The following is an 18,942-nucleotide window of genomic DNA, read 5'->3' on the forward strand; positions in this document are numbered from 1 at the left end:
TAGCAGCTTCAGTGTCTTGAGAATACAGATTCGTGTCATTTTTATTGTACTCGACCACTGACAAATGCCAAGAGAATCCTGGGTCTCACCTTACAGAGTTAAGTTTACTTTTATGCAAACTCTCAACCGAATTATGTTCATAAAAAACTTTTCTGTGGCCTCAAACCACTTATGTTTTAAACTGCACAGGCAACAACTACTTCTGATGTTCCTTGTAAACTGTGGGAGAAGCTTCTATGCTCTAAATGCAGGCCTTTAAACATGAATCTATTAATATAAGTCCATGATTTTCATGCAAAACCACATTCACAAATGCCAGTACTTGGAAATTAAGTCTATTAAAGTCCTGTAGGAAGCACGTCCATTGTTTTCATGTTGCTATTTTGCAGCCAAGGTTTAAAGCCACCTCTTAGTTTTTATCCCAGGATGTGCTATAGGAATCTATGAAACTTAATTACATTTACTGTTACAAAAAAGGATTTATGAACTTTTGCCTTTAGGCAGAAATGTTTATTTCATTGCCTTTGCTATTCATTCTTTTCAACTGCAACAGCTTTGAACTTTTCAGCTGCTCAGAGTTATCACCGTTGTGCAGAGCCCAGGAACTCCACTCTCAAGACGCAAACCACAAGTTGAAGAAAACGAAGAAGGCAAAGATATATGAGTCCTTATTTTGGCCACCCTTTGTGCCATTAAAATCTCATTTTCTGCCTATTAGAATGCCCTCTTGGTGCTTAGGCAGTGGTGATAGCCAGTGATTAGTGTGTAATTGAGTATAATTGTCTTTTCACTTTTCATTTGTGTCATTCTGAGCTTCTCTCTGTTTTTCTAACCACCAAGAGGAAAAAGGGGGTTAAGAAAAGATAAAGCTGTTAAAACTCTCACTCTCAGCCCTGAAGAGATTCTTGATTGCAATTATAGATTGCAACCCCTTCGTGACACTTCTCCAAATTTAGCGGGCAGCTCTCCTCACCACCTGGGCCAAGTGCTCTCTAATAAAATCAAGTGATCTGTATTTAAACAACTGCTAATAATGTCAACCCCAGACAGATGCCACATGTAGGAAATTTAACCAACCCTCTGACATGCAATTATCAAGGCAATTTATTAATATAATCTCTCAAGAAAAGCTCATAGTCCAATGCAAATTAGAAAAACAATTACAACATTCAAATTTCTATATATTCCCAAGGAGCAGTAATTCTCCTAATTTTTGCATTTATAACTCATTTATCCCAGAGTTCTGCAGCCATCAGATGGGTCATTCTCCACACAACTTGTTAACCTTCTCTATGAAAATTATAGAAAAGCTGTGGTGTTTTTCTATTAAGCATTCTTGCTCACAACCCTATCAGCTGACCAAATACCATTTTAAAAAATATGTGTGAACTTCTTACCCAAAACCCAGAACTACTACATGTGGAGAAGATGACACCTTGACAACTAAGTATAAACAGAATCTCCCTGATTATGATAAAAGTCGCTTGAATTTTAAGTCTAAGCTCTAACTTTTGATACAGCCCGTAAGAAGGGTGGAGAGAAAGGAAACCAGAAAACTGAAATCATGTGGCTTGTATAAAGAATACATTATGGTTTAAATTTGGCAATTCATTATATGACTGCCTCAGGGAATTGACTATTTGGTTCTGGTATACAGCAACTCGTCTGTCTGGAAACACGGGACTGACCTGAGGTGAAAGGCCATTGCCAATGGCGGGGTTCATGGGGTTGGAGGGCCCGGATGGAGGCACAAAGCTGTCTGTATAGCTGGAAAATCCATGCCTGGTGCTGGGGAGGCAGTAGGCAGAGCTGCTGTCCGGGTTGGAAGGAAGAGTGCTTTGGTGTACAGTGCTTGGAGGAAGCGGCTGAGGTCTGTGGACGGTGCTGCTGGGGTCTGACACGGCTGCAAGGAAGAAGGTTATCGGCCATAAATCTCCTTTGAAGGCTGGCAGAGAAGGTTCAGTGCAAAAGTTCGCAGTCACCGAGCCATCAGCATATCCACTGGTCAAGTAAATGTAAATTTCATACTGTACTTCTTGATATGTAAGTATAGAACCACTCCTAACAAATAGAGTCACATCTCTTCTGCACGTATGTTCAAGTACATAGTTTATTTATATACTTCCAAGGAACACTTAACCAGAACAGAAATTCAGAAATCACCTTAACAGTGAGAACAAACCTATATTAGTAGTGAATGTTACTAATCAACATAAAGATTAACCAGTGTAAGAATTGCATCTTAAATTTCTTTTTTTTTAACTGTTTTATTTTTTTTTTTACTTTACAATATTGTATTGGTTTTTAAATTTCTTATCAAATAAACTTCCAAAACATCTAAATATTAGTGTGAGAGTATAGTTTCAAATGCCCACAATGCTATCTTTTGTAATCCAAAATAATTTAGTCTTCCTATTTATCCCATTCACCTCTATGCACTAACATTTTGTTGCTGTTGTTAAGCTGTGTCTGACTCTTTGCAACCCTGTGGACCGTAGCCTGCCAGGCTCCTCTGTCCATGGGATTTCCCAGGCAAGAATACCGGAGTGGGTTGCCACTTCCTTCTCCAGGGGATCTTCCTGACCCAGGGATTGAACCCAGGTCTCCTGCATGGCAGGCAGATTCTTTAGCACTGAGCCACCTGGGAAGCCCATGCTCTAACACAGAAGGACTCTATCAAAGTTTACCTACCCTCAATTCCTACCCCAGTGAGGAGACATCAGAACTTCAGTTAATTGCAAACTGGAGTACAAACGTAGAGGTTTTAACAAAGGAAAAGCCAATTGCATGCTTATTTTGGGAGATTGCTTTGGTTCATTGTTTGGTTTTGTTTTAAAATCCTGAAACAATATTATATTACAACACAGTTTAACTAGAGAGATTCAGACATGTCATAGAAGAAACTATGTTTCTGAAAGGTGACAGGTACTTTCAGGACAACCCGATATAATGTAACAAACATACAGACAGCCACAGGGACATCACAGAAGATTACACCATATAAAGTAAGCAACGGGGAACAAGACTGGGGATTACATTTTAACCCCTTGACTGCCTTCCTCCATACCTTGTGGAATAGCTGTGGGCTGGTAAGAGGTCTCTGACAGCTGGTACGTTGGCAGGGTCGGCATGGCTGTGGGAGGGAATCCCCCCGGAATGAGATGGTTGAAAGCCATCAGTTGATTGGCCCCAGCCTGCTTCCTCCATCTTGCACGGCGGTTGCTAAACCAGACCTATGGATTTAATTTAAAATTTGAGAATTTCACTGATGAAATAATAGAACATTCTTAATGAATTTTTCATGCTAAAACAGATTAAAGGCCCCTTACTGACAGGACAAACAGACACAAGAGTCCTCTGCCTTCTGGCTTGTATTGTCAGGGAAGAAAGGAAAGTTAGATGTCAGGGGTCAGTAGAGGGACTTCAAGGGCTTTTCAAGGTCTGGCAAGAGCCCCCACATGAACTCTGGGGTGACTGTGGGGAGGGATGGCTGAGCAGAGGTGCCATCACCACTGGCACCCTCCCACCATCATGAACTACAGCACTTCAGGGAGGATCCGGGAGTCTCTATGGCCCCCACCATGACATGTGTCCTAATTTGGCCTTGCCTACTGCACTACCCTTGTATTTCACAGTCTTATCAATGTGTCTGTATTTCTATGGACATTATGTGCACAGCTCCTAGAGAGTCTTATAAATTGACCAGAAGGATAAGTGGAACGATTTTTTACCATCTCTTCCCAACTGTGAGACATTATACTGATCTTAATAGAAATAAATGTTGAAGAGGTACTTCAAAAAAGAAAGCATTTTATCTATGAAGATCCCTTACAAAATGAGTTTGTTTTATTATTTCTTTCCATAACAGCTGTAAGCACCTATCTTTTTATCAGAGGAAAAAAGAAGTAGGTAAGATAGGATCCCTGAGCTCAAGGAGCTTACTGTCTTTTCTTCAGGGAATTCACAGAGTGGTCAAGGTCACCAAACTAACTGCTCACTAGAGGTAGAAGTTCCATGTTTGGAAATGCAGAGAATCAGGAAAACTTTAGATGAGAGACAGAATGTCAACTCATTTTAAGTTTGGATGTGACTTCAAAAAGCGGTCAGTCCAGATGGAAGAGATGATGCAAGAGACCAGCATGCTTGAGAAAAGATGACTTGATTTCCCCACAGAACAAAGTTAACACTTAAACAACTTAATTGTAAATTTTAAGTCACAAAATTTTTAAAAGAGTGGAGAGAGCAATGTCTCCCTCCCTCCTTTCTTAAACAAGAAAGCCCAGTTTATAATAAATACTTTACCAAGGCATCTGCTTAAACTTTTGCTATTCACTCAAGCATCTGTCTGAAAAGGAGTCTGGTCTTCTCAAGCCATGCTGCAAGATACTGGTAAGGAAAGCTGTTTGAACTTCCTCAGAACACTAACATTTAATACTCCTTAAGTATCCCACAGGAAAAGAAGGTAAGTCAATATTTTCTCAAGTTGATACATAATTGAATTAGAGTTTTACTTAACTTAATAAATTGCCACCTGGGATAATAGAACCAAGAACGGCATTCAATTTCGGTTCTGGATCAATTGTGTTTTCTCACTGGAAGTCTAAGTGTCTGTTACCATGACTCCCAGAGGCATCAGGGCAAAAAAAACTGTTTTCAGGGATGTGCTTGGAACAAGCTGGTTAGTCACACCTGGCTCAAGTGAAGGGCCCTCACACTTATCTTGACCAACCCATGTATAGTGAATCTTCAGCTGCCTAGGCAGGGAGGAGAGTTGAATTTCCAAAAGTTATGATGTGACTTCACTCATTCAGACTTACTGTCACCAAACCTACTGGTGAGATTCATTATGAAGATCTCAGAAGCTTGCCCTTCTGACATTATCAGAGCATGTCTCCAATCTCTCTGTGCCAACTTCCTGCTGTAACCTTTAGATAAGTAAACCAAATTTGATTTATCCAGTGGGTGGGCTCTGCCTGGTTACTCCATCAATCCCAACCTACTTTTGATTTATGTTCATGATAACTCCTCCATAACCCAATTTTTAAAATCAAAAATGTCTTCATTCAGATAATAAATTAGAAGGAACATCATGACTTTCTACAATTCCCTTCAAAAGATTAAACCCAAAAGGCTAGGTGTACAAGGCTGTTTGGTTTTGTTTCATTTTTCCACAATGATACAAGCAAACACTGATGACATGGAATAAACCCACCAGGAGGTGGATTTATAAGTTCTTATATTTACCATACAGTATATATTATAACTACCACAAAAGACGAGGAATAGTTGGAAAGCAAATCTTTACTGAAAAACAAACCTTTAACAGGAGGTCTAAGAGTTTCCCAAAGGAATGAATTTAAAAGTTGTTTAAATTCAGGCTAAATAAATCCAGAGGGCTATTTCTGAGAGAACCAGGGCTTCTTGAGGGCTGAACTGCCTGTCTCTGGCCAGTTAACCAGAGTTTTCTATCATCTTGCCCCTGGCAGCCTCTGCATCTCCAAGAAGCAGCTGAAACTGCCAGAAGCAGCACTAAAGTTGCAAAATACACTGAAGTTGCAAACTTGGAAATGGTCCTTGCCTTCTTTAGGCTTTGAAACTCATAAAACACACATCTATTTTTAATAGGAAAAAGGCGCCCTTGAAATCACCTTCATTTTAAGTACCCAAGCCAAGCACAATGATTCTAGGGTGCTGTTATTACCCCATCTGTGACTGAAAGACATTCCCCTGGCACTCAGAAGTCCTACCTAACTCTTCCAATATTCTATCACCTAATTCCTAACAGACAATCAAAGAATAATCTACTGAATGACACGTGTAAGTGCATAAGACTGAATAAAATCACTTAAAATGGGTGGAAAGTGAAAGTGCGAGTCGCTCAGTCATGTCTGACTCTTTGCAACCCCATGGACTATAGATCACCAGGGTGCTCTGTCCATGGAATTCTCCAGGCAAGAATACTGGAGTGGGTTGCCATTCCCTTCTCCAGGGGATCTTCCCAACCCTGGGATCAAATCTAGGTCTCTGGCATTGCAGGGAGATTCTTTACCACCTGAGCCAACAGGGAAGTCCCAAAATCGATAGAAGGTATTTATGATTTGGTTTTTACAGTGTCTAGAAACTTTTCTTTGTTTTGAAAAGAGTAACAATAGCAACAATCTGGCCTTTGAGGTTCTAGAGGAGAATATGAGTATTCCACCAATGTCTTAGCCAGTAGGGCAGAAAGAACAAAGTCAGCTTGTAGTTGCTGTTGTTCAGTCAGTAAGTCATGTCTGACTCTTTGCGACCCCATGGACTGTAGCCTGCCAGGCTCCTGTCCTTCACTATCTCCCAGGGTTTGCTCAAATTTCTGTCCATTGAGTTGGTGATGCTATCTAACAATCTCATCCTCTGCTGCCCCCTTCTCCTTTTGCCTTCAGTCTTTTCCATCTCAGAGTCTGCTACCTTCCTGTTAAATGTCACTTTACAATCTCTAATTCAGTGTGATTTCACTCTCCCCAGCATCACCTGGCCTTCCAATCACATTTTGCGTAGTAAGGAAGTAGGGCACGAGGCACATATCAGTGGATAACTGCTATCAGACACAGTTGTTTATAATTGCCTATGCAATATCACACAACATCAGAACCTTCCCTGGCAGCAAGTTTTTATTTCGTTTGATGAACTGCAGCCCGGTTCAATTTCACCTGCTCCCTAAATCTTTCCCTGCTTGTATGTCTCTCTTCATGCTTTTGGAAATGATCTTCAGGTCCATTCTGGAGTAACATAACATCCGATGATTTTTTGAAGCAAAATTGAAATTGATTGAAAGATCCCTATTATATCACAATAACTAAGGGGAAAAGATAATCACAAAAGAATAGGTTTTTATAAATTTTCCTCTTCCTGAATAAAATAAGTGACCAATTTGGTCTCAGCAATAAAAGCTGGACAAAAACTCAGTATTTTAAAAAATACAGTCATACTTTACATTCACATGGGAGCGATGCAGGCAAGAGTTGAATCCCAGCTTTTCCTGTCTCTCACTACCTCTGTAACCTTGAAAAATTTGCTTAACATATGTGGGCCTCTGTTTTCTCATCTACTAAATGGGAGAAATAAAAAACTCCTTCACAGGATTAAATGAGACAACATAATTAAATGAGACAATACAAACAAAGCTTATAAAAGAATACTATAAAAAAAAGTGTGTTCAGTAAATGTTAGTTATTAAGTAAAAATGTCACATTGAGAAATCCAAGAATTAAAGCCTTTGTTTTCTGAGTTCTGTCTACAGCCAAAGCCTTTCATGCCCCTGAGCAAGCAGGAAAGTGCCCAAATAACACCTCAAATAATTGAAAGCCAGTCTGGCTTGAACGGAGGCTTAGGTCCAAATTGTTTCCAAGTTTCATGGATTAGTGCTAATTGTCCCATGGTGTAAGCCTAATTTTGCTCTCAATAAATTACTGGTTCACATTTTTGGTGTGGTCCTCAAAAGCAATCTAACCTACATTATTCCAGATGGGTTATTTCAAATACAGTTTGAAAAATGGGAAGAGAGTATAATCGTTAACCCTTAGAATTTACAACAAGATTACAAAATGTTTCATTAACTACCAGAGCTGATACTAAAGTGTCAATTACAGTACTTTCCAAGTAGGTAAATTCAGGACAATCTGCTTGTTCCCTGGAACTTCTTACTCACTCCACTCGCCCAGCCCTCCTACCACGGCTGCTACCCAGCCTTGATCACCGTGTAGAGAGCAGGTTGGGGAGAGGACGGGCCCGGCTGACAAGAAGAAATGCCATGCTGCCGTGAATATCACACATGCGGGCATACACAACTTTATACATCACAAGAGCAAACTGCAGCAGAGAATGGCAGGATGACCACATTTTTGCTTCATTATGGAGTTCAGGACCAAATATTTCATACCTATCTTAACTTCTGAACTACAAAGATCTGTTAGATGGTTTTAAACCATCATTGGACGTCCATGAGAATCCCAAATTATCAATGTTAGAAGGGTCCTGAGAGATCATGCATCTTAGGGGCTTTTAATTAATGAAATGATCAAGGGGTGGTGATTTATAAGAATATGAGGAAAGCTAGTGGCCCTCTCCCTACCTCACACTTGTGTGCACACACACACAGGCAAAAGCAGAACATCTGTGTACAAATGTCAAGTTTCCCAGGTCTCCTGAAATCCATTCATGATTATCCTAGTCATTCATGGACCCAGCCTAAGGCCATCTGATCTAAATCCCATATTTTAAAAATAAAATTAGAAAAAATGAAGCCCAGTAGGATTAGAGCAAAATTAAGTGACTTGCTTGACAAAACCCTTTGGGTAAAGCTGAGACCAAAACCCACATCTTCTGACTCCTAGTTAAATCCTTTTTTTCACAAGCAGCTTCCTTTCCTGTCTTCCATTACCTGGGTTGCAAGAATACTTGCCTGCTTCATACAGTTCTTGGATGGAATATTTACTAAAACGTCTACACATCATAAGTGTTTGCAAGTCATTCCTTACAAAATTGTAGTTTTTGCCATTATTTGCATAACAACAGCTACCAAGGAGGTGAATTAAGCAAATTAGATCTTTGCTGTACAGTAATTCTTATATTGTGTACTCAGATTCAGCCCTGATAAATATAACATAGTTATTGTTCAAACAAATTTTTTCAAATACTGACAAAGTTCTATGTTATTAAAGCTTTAATCATCTTTATCCACAAGAGCTTAGAAATTTTCTTCCATGGAGGGAGGGGAATGTAGACACATTTGGGTTTTTTTTTTTTTTTTTTTTTGGTTTGGTGTTGGGTTTTCCCAGGTGCCCCAGATTAAACTAACACACTCTCTGGCTATCACTCAAACTGAACTGACGCTGCTACTGCTTTCCCAGATCCTTCTAAAAACTAAAGGATTTTGTTCTGGCATTTTAATCAGTGATTAACTACTCCCTTCTTTTTCCTGCTGGGTTAAGTAAAAGATCCATATGCCGGGTGTTGTAGGGAATTTGTTAGGCTGTAGATCATAGCTGTGGTGCAAGACATGATGCGTCTCAAGGGAACTAATGAAGCCATAAGGAATGTAAAGAGTCACCGGGTTAAAGCCACATTAGGACAGCTGTTAGGTTAATGAGGGCCCTGCTTTGGAGAGGAGGTCACTGTACAGAAAAATATGAACCACTCTTTATTGGTTTGATCCCTTGTCCTCTGGAAGTTAATGGGCCATTCTTACTCTCCTCCACATTTCCTGAACCAGATGCGAGTGCCCGGCGCTATACAAGCTGCACGCGGTTGGGATGAATTCTGTCTCCACGTACTTGTCTTTGGCGAATGCAACAAGGAGGCACAGGAACAGGGAACACTCTTCTCAGTTTTCCATCACTCTCTTTGTTTGATTTCTTTAAATCCAATGTTTGTTTTTTGACTCTGAGTTCAGAACTGATCTCCAGTCTATCTTAAGGGCAGATCCAGTATGTGGGCTTGGCCAGCCTGGGGGGTTAGGGACCAGACCCTGGGATATAGAGAGCACGCAATAAAGGTTTGTCGAAAGAAAGGAAGAACGAATGGACCTCAACTTCACATTTAAACTAGGTGATCAAAGAACTATAATAAAAGCAAACAGATTTGATGTAAATAATACATATAGCATTGTTATATCAGAGAAGGCAATGGCACCCCACTCTAGTACTCTTGCCTGGAAAATCCCATGGATGGAAGAGCCTGGTAGGCTGCAGTCCATGGGGTCACTCAGAGTCAGACACGACTGAGCGACTTCACTTTCACTTTTCACTTTCATGCATTGGAGAAGGAAATGGCAGTCCACTCCAGTGTTCTTTCCTGGAGAATCCCAGAGGCGGGGAAGCCTGGTGGGCTGCCGTCTATGGGGTCGCACAGAGTCGGACACAACTGAAGTGACTTGGCGGCGGCAGCAACAGCAGCATTGTTATACAATTATAATATGTACACTGTATATGTTACTATAAATAATATGATATATTATGATATCATATATTATATATGCTATATAAATATGATATGTGAGTATATGTTACTATAAATAATATGTGATATATATATACATCATGATTTGTGGTTGAAAAAGTGATAGTCATTCAGTCATATATGACTCTTTGAGACACCATGGACTGTAATCTGCCAGGTTTCTCTGTCCGTGGGATTCTCCAGGCAAGAGACTGGAGTGGGTTACCATTCCTTTCTCCAGGGGATCTTCCCAACCCAGGAATCGAACTCAGGTCTCCTGTATAGCAGGCGGATTCTTTACCATCTGAGCCACCAAGGAAGCCCAGTTTGTGGTTAGAAGTGGTCATTTCTGGGAAAGAGCACTATATCCCAATGTACTAAATACAGGGATTGAATAGGTCCAGCTGCAAAACATTTGTGCTATAAATCCCAGCATATCTGGGACTCTTCGCTGCATGTACCTCCAGCTCACACAATCAGATGCCTACATTCCACCTTCCACAGCAGTTCTCTCCTTTCCATTCCCACTGCCGCTGACCTATTTCATGCCCACCACCTTCAATGCCCTTTGCGTCAAGTTTAGCTGCCTTGCCTGAAACCCAAGCTCTCCACAAAATGTATGTAAGACTCAAAATTTCACTATTGTTTATCCACCACCCCTACAGTCCACAGAGTGCCTGGTACATAACAAGGATCCCTGAAATGGTGAGTGAATAACAAGAATTGACACACCTCTCTATATGTTATGTCTGATAGAATCATATTCTGCCCAGAATGATAACTGAAGTTAAGAATGCACATTTCCTAAGTATCAAAAAATAAACACTAAGAAAAGACCCTGATGCTGGGAAAAATTGAAGGCAAGAAGAGAAGGAGGCGACAGAGGATGAGATGGTTGGATGGCATCTCTGATTCACTGAACGTGAATCTGAGCAAACTCCAGGAGCTAGTGAAGAACTGGCATGCTGTAGTTCATGGGGTTGCAAAGAGTCAGACAAGACTTAGTGACTGAACAAAAACAGCAAGGATACAAAGAAAGCAAACAGATTTCCAATCAGCTTCCTTCCTGCCACCCTACCACTCCCTCTATTTAACCAAACTGAACTGTTCACTGTTTCCTCAACATGACTAGAGAGAAAATGAAAGTTCATCTGACACGTAGCTCGTGTGCGTCCAGCCCTCTGTGCTTCTGCTCATTATTCTGTTACTAAAATGCTCTCCCACCTACCCTGCCCCTTGAATATCTATCTAGACCCAGAAGTCCATCTGATCCCTCCCTTCTTCATGAGCCCCCCTTTTTTACCCTAACAAGATCTCACACCTTTCCTCCTCTCAGCTCTCACTGCACTTGATCTCTCTCTAATACACTTACCATATCAGCTCTGCTTTCAAATTATTTGTGTGTTTACTTTATTACTGCATTAAACACTAGTTCTTTGAGAAATTTGTCTTCATTCATCTTGGTGTTCCTTGACTTTTCTAGCACTGTGACGATCAGATAGAAAGTCAAGCTGAGAAAAGCAATCTGACTTGGCTCTGCAGACTATAAGAGGCTATTCCAGAACAATCTGTGATGGGAGAGATAGTTAGAAGCATAGGGGAAGGTGTCAATCAATCTAGAGACCACACCAACTGCCTAGTTCACTGCTGAGTCCTCAGTCTGACTCTGACTATGAAAGTCAAGTATCTGGGAATAACATGACACTTCCGGATAAGGTAACTTCAACTCCTGGGCCAGCAAAGAATTCCAGGATACCCTGAGGCACTTGTAATCTTTCCATCAGTGCTTTTCTATGTTGGGGAGACTGTTTATCATTCATAATGAAACATAATTCAATCACTCAATAGAAACAAATTACACCCAAGTAGCCTTTCTCCAGGGTTCAGAACACTTCTAAGTTGAAAAGGTAATTTTACATGTTCTTAAAATAATAGTTACTTGAAAAGCTTCTAGACTTAAAGAAAAGGATTTTACCTTATACAGCTTTGCACTTCATCATGACTGAATGGCTACAGAGAAGAAATATATGGAATCCAATTACCGTGATCACTTACTAGCTACATGACTTTGGGTAGTTTACTTAAATTCTCTGCGTCTCAGCTTCCTCATCTATAAATTGGGGATATTCATAGTACCAAACTAGGTTTTAATTATAAGTAAATGAGTTAATCCATACAAAGCATTTAGAATAGTGCCTGGCACACAACAACCACTCAAAACTTCGTTGTCGTCCATGTACCACCCCCAAAATCTATGCATTCCCTGATACATAACAAGGATCCCTAAAATGATGCATGAGTAACATGAATTGACATACTTCTATGTTACATTTGATACAATTATTAACACATTCTCCTCGTAATGACAACCGAAGTCTAAAATAAGAACGTACATTTTCACAAATACAAAATATACTAAGAATAGAAATAAAGCTAATTAAATAGATCACAGTTTTAAATCAATACATATAAAATACTCGTATCAAACAATGTGACAGAAAAGCCAAATATAGCCATCATATCAATAATTGGACTTACCGAACTATTAAGAGGAAAAAGAACATTTTCTGACTTACGGTTAGCATAGTAAAATGTTGCTGTATCCCACAGACATACCTTGAGGAAGGGGGCAGGGGCTGGGGAAGGGGCAGAGGCGGGGTGGGGGGTGAGGAGCAATGGCCGGAGGTGGTTGGACCACACAAATGCAAATAAAAAGAAAAAAGACATGACGATATTGTTATCATGACAAGGCAAAATGTAAAGGAAAGAAACCAGAAAGGGAGAACTTTATAATATGAGAGGCTACCATTCACAATGAAGGACCATTCCTAACATAGTTACTTTCTTGGTTTGAAATACACCTTAGAGAAGAAGATGCTCTTGTTCTCTGTCTGGGTTTACGCAGGACGGGATGTTGGGACGTCGGTACCTGTACTCGGGCCTCTGTAAGCTTTGCCCTCTGGGCCAGTTCCTCCCTGGTGTAAATATCAGGATAGTGGGTTCTCTCAAAAGCCCGCTCCAGTTCTTCAAGCTGTTCTGCTGTGAAGGTGGTGCGGCTCCGGCGCTGTTTCCTCTTCAGGGGCAAGTCTGGTTCAGAGTCGATGTCAGAGCCTTCATCTGATTGGGGTGCCGAGGCTAAAAAGCACAGGAGAAAAGAAGTGATCTAATGTATGTCAACAAACAAGTCGGTGGCATTCCCTGCTAGCCTCATGGTTAGGATTCTGGACTGTCACTGCCAGGCCCAGGTTTGATCCCTGGTCAGGCAACTGAGATCCTGAAAGCCGCTTGCTGGGGCCAAAACATGGGGGGAAAGAGGTCTGACCAAGATATAATGACTCAAATCCTAGTCTAAAGTACACTGCCAAAGTCCTCCCATGGACACCAAGCCCCTCCTTGCAGGAGTACATTAAATAGTATTCAATCTCTTCCCCAACCCCATCTCCAGGCTCCCCCAGGCAGAAGTAATTGCTTTCTGCATCTGTCATTCTAAGTGCATTACAAGCTCTTAAAAAGCAAGGACAGGCCTCCTCCATTTTTTCTGGCCCTCACCCTTAGCATTTAATGGATACTTGGTTCTTGTCCAATATGAATCACATTTCAGTTGGTTCCTGATAAATTTTCACCAGCTTTTAGACCAGGAGAAAATTTGTTAAAGAGTGATTTTTAAAAATAAATATTCCAAAACTGACTTTGTATCTAAAAAGGCAATAACAGTAAACTATCACAGGAATCCTATAAATCTGTGGACTGTACTGCTCTTATTGACATTGTACAGGAGATAGGAATCAAGACCATCCCCAAGAAAAAGAAATACAAAAAAGAAAAAAGGCTGTCTGAGGAGGCCTTACAAATAGCTGTGAAAAGAAGGGAATTGAAAAGCAAAGGGGAAAAGGAAAGATATATCCATTTGAATGCAGAGTTCCAAAGAATAGCAATGAGAGATAAGAAAGCCTTCCTCAGCAATCAATGCAAAGAAATAGAGGAAAACAATAGAATTGGAAAGACTAGAGATCTCTTCAAGAAAATTAGAGATCACGGTGTGATCACTCACCTAAAGCCAGACATCCTGGAATGTGAAGTCAAGTGGACCTCAGGAAGCATCACTTCGAACAAAGCTAGTGGAGGTGATGGAATTCCAGTTGAGCTATTTCAAATCCTGAAAGATGATGCTGTGAAAGTGTTGCACTCAATATGCCAGCAAATTTGGAAAACTCAGCAGTGGCCACAGGACTGGAAAAGGTCAGTTTTCATTCCAATCCCAAAGAAAGACAATGCCAAAGAATGCTCAAACTACTGGACAATTGCACTCAACTCACACACTAGTAAAGTAACGCTTAAAATTCTGCAAGCCAGGCTTCAGCAATATGTGAACCGTGAACTTCCTGATGTTCAAGCTGGTTTTAGAAAAGGCAGAGGAACCAGAGATCAAATTGCCAACATCCACTGGATCATCGAAAAAGCAAGAGAGTTTCAGAAAAACATCTATTTCTGCTTTATAGACTATGCCAAAGCCTTTGACTGTGTGGATCACAATAAACTGTGGAAAATTCTGAAAGAGATGAGAATACCAGACCACCTGACCTGCCTCCTGAGAAATCTGTATGCAGGTCAGGAAGCAACAGTTAGGACTTGACATGGAACAACAGACTGGTTCCAAATAGGAAAGGGAGTACGTCAAGGCTGTATATTGTCACCCTGCTTATTTAACTTCTATGCAGAGTACATCATGAGAAACAGTGGGCTGAAAGAAGCACATGCTGGAATCAAGATTGCTGGGAGAAATATCAATAACCTCAGATATGCAGATGACACCACCCTTATGGCAGAAAGTGAGGAGGAACTAAAAAGCCTATTGATGAAAGTGAAAGTGGAGAGTGAAAAAGTTGGCTTAAAGCTCAACATTCAGAAAACGAAGATCATGGCATCCAGTCCCACCACTTCATGGGAAATAGATGGGGAAACAGTGTAAACAGTAGCTGACTTTATTTTTGGGGGCTCCAAAATGACTGCAGATGGTGATTGCAGCCATGAATTAAAAGATGCTTACTCCTTGGAAGGAAAGTTATGACCAACCTAGATCAGATCAGATCAGATCAGTCGCTCAGTTGTGTCCGACTCTTGGCGACCCCATGAATCGCAGCACGCCAGGCCTCCCTGTCCATCACTAACTCCTGGAGTTCACTGAGACTCACGTCCATCGAGTCAGTGATGCCATCCAGCCATCTCATCCTCTGTCGTCCCCTTCTTCCCTCCCAGCATCAGAGTCTTTTCCAATGAGTCAACTCTTCGCATGAGGTGGCCAAAGAATATTCAAAAGCAGAGACATTACTTTGCCAACAAAGGTCTGTCTAGTCAAGGCTATGGTTTTTCCAGTAGTCATGTATGGATGTGAGAGTTGGACTATAAAGAAAGCTGAGTGCCAAAGAATTAATGCTTTTGAACTGAGAAGACTCTTGAGAGTCCCTTGGACTGCAAGGAGATCCAACCAGTCCATCCTAAAGGAGATGAGTCCTGGGTGTTCATTGGAAGGACTGATGCTGAAGTTGAAACTCCAATACTTTGGCCACCTCATGCGAAGAGCTGACTCATTGGAAAAGACCCTGATGCTGGGAGGGATTGGGGGCAGGAGGAGAAGGGGACGCCAGAGGATGAGATGGCTGGATGGCATCACCGACTCGATGGACATGGGTTTGGGTGGACTCCGGGAGTTGGTGATGGACAGGGAGGCCTGGCGTGCTGCAGTTCATGGGGTCGAAAAGAGTCGGACATGACTGAGCAACTGAACTGAACTGAACTGACTGCTCCTTATAAGAAAAACCATGTTAAATTTACTATCTCATTACCAGGTATTAGGAAATGCTTTAAGGGGAGTTTAGATATTGTTAATGTAAGTCTCAAGAACAGAAGCAGGCATAGTCTAGTGAATTGTTTCTAAATAGAGATTCAGAGTCTGGATCTCTGCTGAATGGATAGGCAGCTGCTCAGAACAGCTGCCTAATTTGAGGCATAACCTGACAGTGAAGAATCTGCCTGTAGCACAGAAGATGGGTTCTATCCCTGGGTCAGGAAGATCCCCTGGAGAAGGGAATGGCAACCCAGTCCTGTATTCTTGCCTGCAGAACCCCATGGACAGAGGAGCCTGGCAACCTATACAGCCCATGGGGTCGCAAAAAGTCAGATATGACTGAGAGACTTAGTGGACAAACCAGTAAACAATCCACCAGCCAAGTTAAAAAATTAAAAAAAAAAAAAAAAATAGAGTGATACCAGTACTCTAACTTGAGGAACGCAGTGCAAAAATGAAAATGCAGGACCCTATGTTCAAAAGTTCATCATGAATTCCAAGACGGCAGCAACAGAGCATAAAACTAAGCACAGGGCCTCTCTCTGCACAAGCGGGCCTGGGTGACTGAATAGTTCACATGGCCCTGAAGCCAGCCTTGCTGCAGCCCCTTCCACCAAAGCTTGAATTTGCCTGTGTATGAGCACAATCAGGGAAGACCTCCAAATTGAGTATGCAGGTGCCTAGCAGGAGCTGGGAAATTAAGTAGAAGTTTGTGTTCGTGATGCAATTTGGTGTGTGTGACATAACAGTAACCGAGCACCTGTTGGCCAACAGCAGGTTCTGCAGTTTGAGGACGCATCACACAAGGGTTCTCAGTAGGAGAGCAGTCCTCTCTCAGAGTCCTGGACCTCAGGGCAGTGGCAGAGGCTGTCAGGGGGCTGTCAGACCATCAACTCTGAGCACAGCACAGGAGCTGGAGCCACCGTGCTCCTGAAAATATCCAAATGCACTCAGAAAACTCCCCAAACAACTGGGGGATCCTCTGGGGAAAGGGCCTATGTATGCTGCCAGCCAGAAAATTGTAGATTACTAATGGGCTTCCCAAGTGGCACAGTGGTAAAGAATCCACCTGCCAATGCAGGAGATGAAAAAGACGTGGATTTGATTCCCTGGGTCAGGAAGATTCCCTGGAGAAGGAAATGGCAACCCATTCCAGTATTCTAGACTGGAAAATCCCATGGACAGAGCAGCCTGGTGGGCTACAGTTCATGGAGTTGCAAACAGCTGGACATGACTGAGTAGACATACACAATGTCAAGGTAATTCATTTGCCCCCTCAGGCCTGAGGACTTGGGGAAATGCAAGGGGTGCTAGAAACAATCTTAAAATGTAGTATCTCCTACAATACCAATTTTCTTTTCTCTTGAGCTCAAACCTAATTCTGCCCCATAGAAATTTTAAATTTCATTCAACTTTAGAATAAGCTATAATTTGCCCCAAAAATGTACCCATACAAAAGAACTCATAAATATAATTCTAAGTTTTCTATTATTTTAATACTTTTACATTTTATTCACATTCAAATACTGTGAAATTAAGAAAGTAAACTAATAATATATATAACAAATTAAAGAAAACCAATTCTGGTATATAAAAGCAAAAGGTAATTATAACATATAATGCTCCACTGTGTGTTGGCCATTATGCTTGGTTTTTCAATTATGTTATCTAATTTAATATAAAATGGTCTAATTTAATATAAATCTTATTTTAGGATATTTTAGCATTAACTGAAAGAAAGAAAAATAGACTTTCTTTAAGTATGGGAGTATTTTACAGGAGTATTAACATGCTGACTGCATGCTGCAGTCCATGGGGTGCAAAGAGTCGGACTCAACATAGCAACTGAACTACAAACATTAACTTGCTAAAAAATATGTTGTGCGTTGCGTGCTAAACTTCAAAAGCAGCCAATACAACTTACATGTGTCTACCTTTAATAAATGTGAACCAAATTAAAAGAATAATAATTTGTGCATAATTGTAGGGCAGTGGTTCTCAAACCTCTAGAGCATCAGAGCCACTGGATAAACTTGTTAAAACTCAGATGGCTGTCCCTTCGTCTGATTTCATTGGTACAGAAGGGGCTCTGAGAAGTCACATTTCTAAGACATTCCCTGGTGACTGATGCTGATTTTGCTGATCCTGGACTGACACTTTGAGAACCATCTCTATAGAATATTCCAGACTAGTTATTTGCTTCCCCTGCAAAATTCCTGAGTATATAAAATATTTTTCCACCACAATTTATCCAAAAACTTGCCCCTACTTGCCCCTTCAATTATAAATAATATACTCAAGAAACAAATTACTCATCCGCCTAAGAAGAAAATAAATTTTTATAAAAGGTATTCCTTCCATACTTTCAGTTTTTGTTGCCTTGACTTTTTTGTCTAATGTGAATTCAAGTAAAAAACTCGACAGCATTTAAAAACTGACCTAAATCTCTCCTCTGCCTGTGAGAACTTTAAATCTATGCTTGCACTTTCTCTTACTCTGATCCCATTAGGATAATAGTATGTGGAAATTTTCATGTTTCCTTTGGGAGTCTCTGGGGCTATTAAATCCTCCCAAGTAAATATGATGTGCCATGCACTGTCAGGTCAATTAATCAAAATCACCGCTAGTTTCTAGAGAAAAATGGCTGCTTAGATGTACAAGAACCAGCCAGAGCTAATTCTGAGGGTCAAGACCACTGTTTCAACTTAACAATTAATGCCCGTCCACCTCTACCCCGCCCAGAATATAAACTCTGTGAGCTTAAGTCCCTTCCTTTGACTTGTTCATTGCTAGAACTACTGCTGAAACATAATATGTGCTCAATAAATACATGCTGAATGGCTAGAAATACAGGAGAAAAATTCAGTTTTGAACCAAAATTTACTTCTCTGCCATCATTTTAGATCTTTAAAATGGAAATTCTGCTCTTATGAGTCACCCACCATTTAGATGAGCTTTGAGGGTGGAAGTTTTGAATCCTTAAAAATTACTTGAAAACTGTTGCAAGCATTTGAATGCAATTGAATTTTTTTCTGAAGAATAATTATCAATTCAAAGAGGATTGTGATAAAAAAAAAAAAAAAAAAAGGTGAGGAACTATCAAAAGCCAGTGATGAAAAAGACTC

The 18,942-nt window shown here is 40.8% G+C and overlaps 1 protein-coding gene across 2 annotated transcripts in view; it reads right to left on the bottom strand.

Annotated features, from left to right (window-relative positions):
* Positions 1-18,942, bottom strand: part of PAX3 (paired box 3) — a 101,800-nt gene that overhangs the window by 20,840 nt on the left and 62,018 nt on the right. For both annotated transcript variants that reach the window (XM_059876267.1, NM_001206818.2), the window contains exons 5-7: positions 12,902-13,107; positions 3,068-3,233; positions 1,689-1,903 (exon numbers count right to left, since the gene is read on the bottom strand). In XM_059876267.1, the coding sequence (XP_059732250.1) occupies positions 1,689-1,903; positions 3,068-3,233; positions 12,902-13,107 (587 nt within the window). The remainder of the gene's footprint in view (positions 1-1,688; positions 1,904-3,067; positions 3,234-12,901; positions 13,108-18,942) is intronic.

The sequence above is a fragment of the Bos taurus genome, chromosome 2, assembly GCF_002263795.3.
Source record: "Bos taurus isolate L1 Dominette 01449 registration number 42190680 breed Hereford chromosome 2, ARS-UCD2.0, whole genome shotgun sequence".
Taxonomy (NCBI): domain Eukaryota; kingdom Metazoa; phylum Chordata; class Mammalia; order Artiodactyla; family Bovidae; genus Bos; species Bos taurus.